Source organism: Arachis ipaensis, chromosome B6 (genome assembly GCF_059453495.1).
Source record: "Arachis ipaensis isolate K30076 ecotype BB chromosome B6, ASM5945349v1, whole genome shotgun sequence".
Taxonomy (NCBI): Eukaryota; Viridiplantae; Streptophyta; class Magnoliopsida; order Fabales; family Fabaceae; genus Arachis; species Arachis ipaensis.
In genome coordinates, this window is record NC_142441.1 from 132,558,984 (window position 1) to 132,571,321 (window position 12,338).

Genomic DNA, 12,338 nt, shown 5'->3' on the forward strand with positions numbered 1-12,338 from the left:
TATTTTCAGCCATATACTCCCGGGGATGGTTGCATTGTGTTTTCACTTAGCTTCATTTTCTGGAAGGTGGAGTAAAAAAAGACGTCGGCACTATTGCCTAGTTCGAGTAGAACTTTCTTAACCAGGAGATCTCCTTCTTTGATGGAAATGACGACGAGATCGTCCAAATTAGTGGCTTTTGCTTGGTAGTCAGATTGCTCGAAAGATATGATAGATATCTAAGGTAGATGGGCGGTCGCTTCTGCTGTTCCTTGGACCATTATCATTTCTCAGTAACTCCATTTTCTTGCCGAGCTTGTATGCCTGCCACTTGCGAATCCTCCTGAAATGCAATCGATAACTCCCCTCGTTGGTGGGGGTTGGAACCTGATTTTATCTGTAGAGTTCGGGCATTGCTCAGGCTGGGTGTCAGCTATTTTTTGTTGACCTTGTTGTATTTTCCCACTTATTTATTTGTCCAGGTGGCCTTGCCGAGCTAGCCTATTTAGAAGGTCCTTCGCGATTACACATTCGTCGGTGGTATGACTGAACTTCTGGTGGAGAGCCAGTGCTTTGATTTGTTGACGTATCTCTGACCTTGATATGAGCCTGCTCTGCTTGGTGGTTTGATGATTTTTGCATTGAGTATTTCTTTGATGATATCTTCCCTCCTGGCATTGAATTGTGTATATGCATCGTACTTGGGTGTTAATTTCAAAGGTTTCTTTTGGTCTCTGTGATTTGGTGTCTTGGGGTGCTTCTCCTCATCCCTTCGAGGTTGTTGTTGTTTGTAGGCTCGGCGAGCTTCTCTGAGCTCCTCGATCTCCATCTGTCCAGTGATTTTTTTTTCTGGAACTCTTCTAATGTTTTTGATTTAGTTACAGCTATAGTTTCTTGGAACTTTCCGGGTCTGAGGCCGCTTTTGAGGGCATGCAGGTGGATTTCTGGACTTAGGTCGGGGATTTCCATGGTCGCTTTGGAGAATCGTGTCATGTAGTCTTTCAAGCTCTTGTGTTGTCCTTGTTTGATGGTGCTTAGATAATCTGATCCTTAACGCAACAAAGTAACCAATGAAGGATCTCGCCGGATCCTCGAAGGAGGAGATTGAACCTGCAGGCAACTTAGAAAACCAAAGTAATGCAGCACCATCTAAGAAAGTAGGAAATGCTCGGCAAAGTATAGGTTTAGAGGCACCGTTAAAAGAATCATAGATTGAAAGTTTTTAACGTGGACTCGGGGATCGCCGAACCCTTCATACGATTTGAGACCAGTTGGGAGCACGAAGTTCTTAGGCATTTGGAATTTGACGATGTCCTCTGAGAATGCATTGTCTATTATTAGTTTTTCTTTTGGCGGGTTGACCTCGTGGGCTTCAGCTTCTCGCGATTGTACATTTCTCCCACCGAGGTTATTGAGGTCGCCTTCATTGCGGTTTCCGTTCTGACTTTTGGATGACTTTTCGGATATTCTTCTGACTTCTGCTTGAAGCTCGGCTATCATAGCCATTAACTCGGCTTGCGTGGGCTGCTGGATCCCATTATCCGCCATGTGTGAGGATCAGTTATCCTACAAAAAGAGATAAGAGTAGAGAGGACGGTGGGGTTAAATTATTGTGGCCCCATAGTGGGCGCCAAATTTTCCATCAAAGGATATTCTTCCGCATTATTGCTCGGTGGCACGTCGTCCTGCGACTCTTCATAACTCGAAAAGAGTATTTTCAGAACTGGGACCTCAGTGTGGAACCTGCAAAAAGGACTCTGACACTCAAGTCAGTGATTTTTCTTATGAAAAAAGAAATAAACAATAAATTATAGAGATAGGATTATTGCTGTTCTTTTCGAGTGAATGGCCTTCGTAGTCCTTTCCTCCTCAGTAAGGTTAGTTCACTGCCTTATATAGATAGTTTTGTTAGGATTCGTAACGGATTGCAGGGGTAAAGCTCGGTTTTTTTAGGAAAGTTGAATATGGGTTTGCATCCGAGCTTTAGTGGTGCGTGAATCTCGGTGATTTTGGTTTTACTGATGATTCTTCAGTAGCCTCAGTCGTACTCGGTTGTTGATTCTAAAGTCGAGGATGCTGGTATCGTCCAATATTGGCTCAAAGAATTACTATGTTCAAAGAGAAAACTATATCTCTGGCCTTGGCTCATTTTAATCATATTCGGAGGTTAATTAATACGGACTCTATCGTAGAAGCCTTTACAATTCAGTTTCAAGAACAGCCAGAAGACAGTACCCCAACCTTGTAATCACCTGATGATATGGAGCCGAACCTTATGTCTTTGCTACAGCATTATGCTAGTGTTTTACTTAGCCACGAGGCCTATCACCTCAACGACAACATGATGATTGTATACCATTGGTGCACAATGTTACACTGTCAAAGTGCACCCTTATCAGTATCCTCACAGTCACAAAACTCAGATTAAACTTATGGTTGAACAAATGTTGAAAGAAGGCATCATACAACTTAGTCAAAGTCCATTCTCATCCCCGATTCTTCTAGTAAAAAAGAAAGATAATACGTGACGATTTTATACCGATTTATAGAGAATTAAATAATATAACTGTTAATGATAGTTTGTTCATTTTTATTGTTGATGAGTTGTTGGATGAATTATGTGGTGCCTGTATTTTTTTTTAAAAATTGAATGAATAACAAAATATTAAATATTAAATTCTAACCATAAAAAAAATAAAATATTAAATAAGTGTTAAATAATATTAATAAAAAGTTATTCACTCACTAATTTTTCTCAAAAATTAACGATACCGAATAATATAAAATAAAGTTGATTTCTTAACTTATATCTAAAAGTCATAGTTCAACTTAAAATATTTTAATTAATTTTTTTAATATAATATATATCTCGATATTTTATTTATCATTTGTATGTGAATAATTAATAAAATATATATAAATTTATAAAATTATTATATGTATACTAAAAATTTACTAAAATAGCTACACTATATTTATATATATTAATTTATATATGAGTAATTACCCACATTAATCCCCAAGAATTTTAAAAGCGAAACAAATCAGCCCCCAGTTCATTTTTCGGCAGAATAATTACCCAAATCAGTCTCCAAGAATTTTAAAAGCAGACATTTTACTCTCCAAGAAAAATTAATACACATATCAATTCTCAACATTTTTTTCCGTCAGACATAATAGTCCTCCATAAAAAAAGTAAAATAAAATTATTATTATTATTATTATTATTATTATTATTATTATTATTATTATTTGTACAATAATACTGTACCATAATTTTTTGTATTTTTTGACAAAAATAATGATAAATTTATTTATTAGATTCTTTTATATATATATATATATATATATATATATATATATATATACTCAATAATAATAATAATAATAATAAAATTATTAGAGATTATTCTACAAGAAATTCAAGATTGAAATTATTTGTATTTTTGTATTTAATATAATCAAAAGATGTCCTATTTTAAAAAACATGTTTGTATTAAAAGAAAATATTTTAATTTGAATTTCAAAGCATCATTATTCACCTTACTTGTTTCTAGTGAAAAGAGTGTATTAATATGTTAGTATCATCATTCACATGCATAAAACTAAGTTAATAATAATAAAGGTTGACATATAGTAAAAGTAAAATAGACGGAGAACTGTTATGACTAAAAGAGAAAAACGTTGGGGATTGATCTGTGTATTGATTTTTTTTCAGGACTAAAATGTTCGTTTTTAAAATTCTCGGTGACTGATTTGAGTAATTACTCTGTCGAAAAATAAATTGGGACTAATTTGTCTTTTGGAATAAAACTTTGGTGATTGATTTGTGTATTACTTTTTCTTTAAAACTAAAATGTTCGCTTTTTAAAATCGTTGAGAACAGATTTAAGAAATTGCTCTTTATATATTTTTAAATTAAATAATTAATTATCAAAATGGTCCAGCTTAATAATAAAACAATTAAATTTATAATAAAACAATAATCAAATTTGTATGTCATTACTAAAAAAATTATAAAAATTCTCAAATACTAGAAATCAACTATATCTTCAGTTTTTACGTATTTATATATTATATATGTTATTTTATCTATTTTTGTCAAAATAATAAATTATTATAATAATCAAATTATTTATGAATATAAAAGTTTAGTTACAATTATATTTTTATATTTTTATTTGTATTTTAATAATAAATAAAGGAAAAGTCTAGGGGCAGCAACTTTGTTAAATTCTGGCCAGCATGTAACCAGCAAAGAAAAGTGAGCCATTGGATGAAATCTCACACAATCTCACACCATTAAAACCATCATTGATGGCTACAAATCACAAAAGTTGCTGACCCCTAGCATTTCTCTTAAATAAAAATTCAACTTAATTATATTATTTATAAGATTTAATTATAAAATGAGTAAATTATCAAATTGATCCATAAGTAGCGTTTGGTAGAGAGACTAGGTAGCGTTTGTTTCGAGGTACTGAGACAGAGATTAAGAGATTGAGATTCAGTATCATGTTTGTTGGTCCAGAGACTAGTACTAAAATTTCAGTTTCTGTCTCCAATATTTCAGTATTTTAGTACCTTTAAAAAGTGGAGACACAAGAGACTAAAATTTTTAGAGATAGAGACTAAAACTTTAATAACATTTTTACTTAAAATACCCTCATTTCAATTAATTAATTCTAATTTTATCCTTTGTGTAAATTAAATTAGAACTTCATTTTTATTTCAATTTCAGTCTCCCACATTACACCAAACACAATATTAAAACTTATTTTAATTTCTATTTCTCAATCTTAGTCTTTCAATCTCTAATAAAAGATCACTCGATCTCTAAATTAATTTTCGAATAATTTTTTTAATCAAATTAATCCCTAAAAAAGTATAAATTAGTCATGTTAACTCTTCTGTCACTTTCATAACTGATACCATTAATGATTGTTGAATTAACCCATTAAATAATAGCACATCAAGCACACATTACTCATCATATACTGACAGAATATATTTATAAAACTAAATCAAATTAGTCCCCAATTGCAATCTCAATCCAGTTAAAAAATCCAATCATCATCTTCATTCTTCTCCTTCCTCTTCACTCTCCACCTCCTGACCTGCACCACCATAATAGCACTACCATCATCCCTTCCTACTCTTTTATTAAAAATCACCACAACACGACTGCTATGTCTGCTATTGCACCATCACCCTCTCCCTTCTCCTCATTCTTTTTTATCGACAACCACTTTTGATTGCACTTTATCATATCATTTATAAATTAATTGAAGATAAAAATAAAGATTTTTCACAATAAACAAAAATCATTTCTAACACTTAAAATTTCTATTTTACTTTTAAATAAATTTATCCGTTGAAAATTCATATCAATAATCCTTAAATGTTTTGATTTAACTTTTGCAAAAATGTAATTATACAAATTACAAGCATCAATCTAAGAAAAAAAATCTTTTATTTATAAGTTTATTGTAGGCCAATTTATATCAATAAAATGATTGAAGAAAAATATTACGCAAATACAATATTGACAAATTCTAGACGCAAACCTACACCCTGTAACGGAACCAGATGCACGTAATCTGTTATATCCTCTCGCGGATTACGTTAAGAGCATGCATAACATAAACTGTTGCACCCTGTAACAGTTTATGACCAAATTTTGTGAAAGCATAATTCGCTACCCCTATAGCGAATTATGAGGAGAGTGGCTTATTATATAAACCTGTGTAATAGTAACAACCAATGTAGTAAAATGAACGAATTGATACAAAATGTAATCGTCATTTGTACAAATAGATTGTAAAAGCTAACTTTTAAAAACTAGTTTTTTAGAAGTTGTAGGCATATGTATTTGATAAATTAAATTAAAAATGATTTTTAATAAACACAAATAACAATAAATACGTTTAATAAAATAATTTTTAAAATTTAAAAATACTATAATAGACATTAGGTGTTTTTAAATTTAAAATTTAAATATTCATAATTAAAAAAAAATTAGAAACCTATTTATTTTTTACTCTTTTATAAATAAATATCTAATTAGAGATATTGATGCATGAATCAACCCATTATTAATTCATTAATTGGAGAGTTACTATTCTATAGATGCAGTTTATTTAGGCTTGGTTTGGTAAAATTTTTCGAAGAGGTGTTTGTGCTTTTTAAAAGCTCAAGCTCCTCATTTTGTGTTTGGTAAATTAAAAAGATCATGTGCTTGTGCTTGCAGCTTTTAAAAGATTGGGGTACTTTTGAAAGCACCTAAGGTATAGCTTTTCAAAGTTGACTTGTGCTTTTCAAAATTTAAAAGTCTAATATAACCTCATATGTTAACTAATTTTCAAATTTAATGCTTGCATTTATGTCTATTATAGTTTTTTTAAATTTTAAAAGCTATTTTACCAAACGCAATTGTTGTTGCTTGTATTTATTAAAAGCTATTTTTAATTTAATTTACCAAACATAAATGCTACAACTTTTAAAAAGCCATCTTTTAAAAGTTAGCTTTTACAAGCTACTTTTGAAAAGTAAAAGCTTTACCAAACCAAGCCTTATTTTGGTAATGGTATGAATAAATACTTAGTTAGAGATAATGATGATGAATCAACTGATCATGAACACATTAATTGGAGAGTTTGATTTAAAGTCTACTATATCTTCTTTTGTGAATATTTTTTTGAAAAGAGAGGATGACTTGTTTCTATATTGCAGCATTATTTGCTTTCATAACTAGAATTAAATCACGTAAGTTTTTTTTGATTGAATTATAAGGTTTTTTTTATAAATTTATATAAATATAAAATTAAAAATTTATATATAAAATAGTATATTTTAAAAATAAGAGTAACAATATTATTATTATTTTTATTTTAACTTTAACAATATGTAATAATTTTATTTATTAATTTTGATTTTTTTTAAAGAACCAAAGAACATCTTATCTGTAATAAGTAGGGGTGATGACAACTAGCAATATTCTTAATGCTACAACATTTACATGTATGAATTGGCATAAAGTAGATCTTATTATTTTTTTAAGAAATGAGCTCAACACAATTAGGTGGAGTAATAAAGAAAACAAAATAACTAATAAAAAAAAGAAAAAAAGAGAAATCCTAACCCACAGATCCTGCACCTGGAACGAACCCCGAACCCGGTCGCCCCGGGTTCAAACTCGCTCCGCCATTCGAAGGGCCCGAAACCGGCCCGATAAGAACTCCTAACCAACTTTCAAATTCAAATGTCTCCCTTATCTTGACCAAACAAGATAAGATATGATATTCACTATCACTTATAAATACAGGACTCAGGTCCCCCAGGTATTCATTCAATCCACACACCTTATACCTCTCAGATCCATTCTGACTTAAGCGTCGGAGTGTCTTTGCAGGTACCTCCCCCCATTGCTCCAGTCAAGTGATCCGGCATCCGCCTCAACCTGCAAGTTCTCGATCCATCTCTCAACCCGTACCAGAGACATCTTGTACATTGGCGCTGTCTGTGAGAAACTTGCGCCGATTGAGCTGGAATGGGGGATGAACTGGAAGAACCCTCCTTGAGCCAGGATAACTCCCGAACAAGAAATCCGACCCCCGAACACCAGGAAGTCACACCCCCACGGAAGGATAGCAAGCACCATCCACCATGCTACTCCGGGGCAAAATAAAGAAAAGGGACCCGTCGTCGCGGAACCACGACACCCCGAAAACACGGGGGACAAAGCAGCCCAAATAATCCAAGACCTCTGCCTTCGAGTTCAGGAACTCGAAGGCAGAGTTGCCACCAAGGAAAAATACAACGTCGAAAACGGAAGTCACGCAACCTCCAGATCAAGATCTCACCGCGGTAGATCGCCAACCCGGCAACACGACGAGAGAGACAATCGAAGCATCTCGCGCGACCCCAGGCGCGAAAAGTCGCCAGAACGGCGACACAGTAAAAGGTACAACCGCAACGTTTCCCGAGATCTAGGTCATCAACACGACTCAGATGAAGACCGACGACACCGAGAAACCAAGTGCACAAGAAACGACCACACAATAATGGGAGCTACTCCTTTCACCGAGAGAATCTTAAGAGCAAAACTCCCCAAAGGTTTTGATAAACCAATGGACATGAAGTACGACGGAACCAAAGATCCCCAGGAACACCTAACGACCTTCGAGGCCAGGATGAACCTAGAAGGCGCCACCGACGCGGTTCGATGCAGAGCTTTTCCGGTAACCCTAGCTGGACCAGCAATCAAATGGTTCAATGCCCTCCCCAACGGATCCATAACCGATTTCCACGACATTTCACGGAAGTTCATGGCCCAATTTGCAACCAAAATCACTAAAGCTAAACACCCCATCAGCCTATTAGGGGTCACGCAGAAACAGGACGAGTCCACGAGAAAATACCTCGACCGCTTCAACGATGAATGCCTAACAGTCGACGGACTCACAGATTCCGTTGCAAGCCTCTGCCTAACCAACGGGCTCATGAACGAAGACTTCTGCAAGCACCTTACTACCAAACCAGTATGGACCATGCACGAGATCCAGAACGTCGCCAGAGATTACATAAATGACGAGGAAGTTAGTCAGGTCGTCGCTGCCAACAAACGGCAACACAACAACACCCAACACGGCAACCCGGCGCCCCGGCATAACCCACCACCTAGAGAAAATCAGAGGGACCATCCCAAGCCAACAAACACAAACCGACTATCTAGAACCGGCAAATTCTCTAACTACATACCCCTGACAGCCCCAATTACATAGATATATCACCAAATAGCAGACTGATGTATCATCTCAAAAGCCAGACAACTCAAAAAAAGAACAGGCGGCAACAAAATCCTATACTGCGACTACCACCAAGGTTACGGACACAGGACACAAGACTGTTTCGACCTAAAAGATGCCCTCGAACAAGCCATAAGAGACGGCAAGCTCCCCGAGTTCGCCAAGATCATTAGAGAACCAAAACGCACAGAAAGAGACAGGTCGCCAGAAAGAGAAGGACGCGACCCAAGAACGCAAAGACAACCCTCTAAGGAAAGCCCAGAGGCCGACCCAACTATAATAGTAAACATCATGACAGGCAAAGACGTATCGGGCAAGTCAAAATCAACACTAAAAAAGGACCTCAAAGTCCTGGCAGTCCGAAACCAAACTCCAACCACCACTGCCGACAACATGGTAACATTCCTACCCGAGGACTGCCAGCACGGCACCTCGGCCGAAGACTCCCCTTTCGTCATCTCGGCAAGAATCGGAACAGGACTAGTACGAAGGATACTGGTGGACACCGGCCCAGACTCCAACATCCTCTTTAGAGGAGCCTTCGACAAGCTCGGGCTCTGCAACGACAATCTTCAAACACACCGCAACGGTGTCACGGGACTCGGAGACAACTTCCTCAAACCGGACGATTCCATCGGCCTCCCCCTCACCATAGGGACGGGAAACCAAAGGAAGACAATTCTATCCAAATTCGTGGTCCTCAAAGACTCCGCCGCCTACAACGTCATCCTCGGAAGAAAAACAATCAACGACTTCTCCGCCGTCATCTTTACCAAATACCTCCTTATGAAGTTCACAACGGAAGACGGCTCCATCGGTACCATCCATGGAGACCGGGAAGTTGCAGCAGAATACGACAACACCAGCCTAGCTCTACGGAAGAAGTCTCACGATGAGGCCGGCATATTCTTAGCCGACCTGGATACCTGACAAGACATCCAGCCTAGGCCAGAACCAGAGGGCGACATGGAAAAACTACAAGTAGGGCAAACCAAAGACGAGTACACCTTCAACAACAGGAACCTCCCATATGACCTTAAAGAGGATCTCTCCCAACTCCTGAAACAAAACAGAGACCTGTTCGCATTCACACCGGCCGACATGCCTGGAATAGACCCTGACCTAATGTCCCACCGGCTAGCCGTAGATCCCAAAGCCAAACCCGTGGCACAGAAAAGACGAAAAATGTCCCCAGATCGAATGGCCGAGGTCAAAAGTCAAGTCAAGGCCCTACTCGAAGGAAACTTCATCAGGGAACTATCCTACACGAAGTGGTTGGCAAATGTCGTGCTAGTAAAAAAGTCTAACGGGAAGTGGCGAATGTGCGTCGACTACACGAACCTAAACAAAGCCTGTCCAAAGGACGCCTTCCCCCTACCAAACATCGACGGATTGGTAGACGCCGCATCCGGCCATCGATACCTTAGCTTCATGGACGCATACTCCAGCTATAATCAGATACCTATGCACCGACCCGACGAGAAAAAAATGGCATTCATCACCCTCGATGGAATGTACTGCTACACAGTCATGCCCTTCGGCATGAAGAACGCCGGAGCCACCTACCAAAGGCTCGTCAACAAGATGTTCCAGAACCTATCCGGGACCAAGCTAGAAGTCTACATAAACGACATGCTCGCCAAGACCGAATCCGGCGAGCAACTCATCAGCGACCTCAAACTCATAATGAACACCCTACGAAAACACCAAATGCGCCTTAACCGGGCAAAGTGCGCCTTCGGAATGGAGGTAGGAAAGTTCCTTGGCTTTATGATCACACAACGCGGAGTAGAGGCTAACCCGGAGAAATGCCGCGCCGTCCTCAAAATGACAAGCCCAAAAAGCCTCAACGACATCCAAAAGCTCACCGGCCGACTCACCGCGTTATCCCGTTTCCTCGGGACATCGGCATAGAAAGCAATCCCCTTCTTCAAACTGATGAAGAAAGGAGCCCCCTTCAAATGGGAAGCAAAATGCGAAGAAGCATTCAAACATTTCAAAAAGGTCCTGGCAGAACCACCGGTTCTCGCCAAACCCCAAACCGGGGAAACCCCCTTCCGATTAACTTACGGCGTGGAAGCTGTTATCCCAGTGGAGATAGGAGACCCAAGTCCAAGAAGAATGATCGGGGGTAACGACGAGGAAGCAGAATGAAACCTTACAGACGAAGTAAGAAGCATAGCCCATATCAGAGAGCTAGCCCTAAAACAAATAATCAGCCTAAGGTACAACCACGGCGTCATCCGACGAGAATTCGTACCCGACGACCTCGTCCTACAACGAAACGACATCGGTACCCCGACCCCAGGGGAAGGAAAACTCACCCCTAATTGGGAAGGCCCGTACAGAATCAAGGCTGCAATCGGAAAGGGAGCATACAAGTTCGAACGACTTAACGGCGACGAGATCCCGAGAACGTGGAATGCCACCAACCTACGACGATACTACACATAGACTGACCCCCTAGGTCATCCTTTACCTTGTTTTGCCTTTTATTTGTTTTCCCTCTTTACTATAATTTTAATTTTGCACAAGTGTCAATCCTGGGTACTCTTTCCCGCCATAAACTGAGGGTTTTAACGAGGCCCAAAACATCAATAAAATTCCATCAAGCTATTTAAATTTTATACCTTTTCTTTTTCCTCTTAAATACAGAATAAAAACACGGCCACAACTGGGGGACTGATCACCCCCCGGGCCCGAGATACAGATATCCACGAGAAAGCAACCCCACGACAGTCCGCCCATCCCAAACAAAGGGAGCAAATAAAAATAAAAAACAAAACGGCTTAAAAACAGAATAGACAAAAAGGCCCGAACGGCCAAAACAGCATAAATCAAAGTTCAGTCAAAGCCACAAATCCACAGTCACACGGCCACACGGCCAAAAACATAAGAACAAAATACTAAAAACCAAAAGAAGTTATAATCATAGCTAATCGAGGTTGACGATCTGGCCATCATGGACAGTTTTGAAAGCTCCCATCACAGACACATCCGCTCCAGGCGCCAGCACCAAAGCCTGAGCTTTCATCGTCTCCTCGATAGCAGCAATGGCTTCCTTCACATCAGCAAGCAACACGGCATTCTCCTCTTTTAAACCCACAACCTCCGCCTTCAAATCGGCCACCTCATCCTTCAAAGTACCAACATCAGCCAAAAGCACGGCGGCCCAGGACTCGACATCCGAAGCCTTCCTCCGTTCTTCCCCAAGCTGAGACAAAAGAGAAGTCTCAACCTCGGAAAGGCGAAGGATCTCAGCACCAGACTCCTCGAATGATTTCACTGCCCGCTCCCTCGCCGACTCGGCATCCGCAAGTAACCCCTTCAACCTCGCCACCTCGGCCTGGGATTAACGAAATTTCTTGTCCAGAAGGCCCACCTGAGCTATCACAGGCTCGGCCTTCTGGACAATCACAGCGGAACGAAGAAGGGAACGGTAAAGGGACTTCACCTGGAAGGTCACATCACATTCACGGAAGAAATCCTCCATACCAGGCATAAGGTGCTCATCAATGAAGGCTGGAGCGTCAAAACGACGATCCATCACCG

At 38.8% G+C, this 12,338-nt stretch overlaps 1 protein-coding gene across 1 annotated transcript; it reads left to right on the top strand.

Annotated features, from left to right (window-relative positions):
* The first annotated feature begins 8,042 nt into the window (after nucleotides 1-8,042).
* Nucleotides 8,043-8,762, top strand: LOC107647280 (uncharacterized). The gene has a single exon (XM_016351374.1). It carries the CDS (start codon nucleotides 8,043-8,045, stop codon nucleotides 8,760-8,762), a length of 720 nt encoding a protein of 239 aa, XP_016206860.1.
* The last annotated feature ends 3,576 nt before the right edge of the window (nucleotides 8,763-12,338 follow it).

Excerpts from the sequence above, each read along its gene's own strand:
- LOC107647280 (XM_016351374.1), top strand. The coding sequence starts at position 8,043 with ATGGGAGCTACTCCTTTCACCGAGAGAATCTTAAGAGCAAAACTCCCC.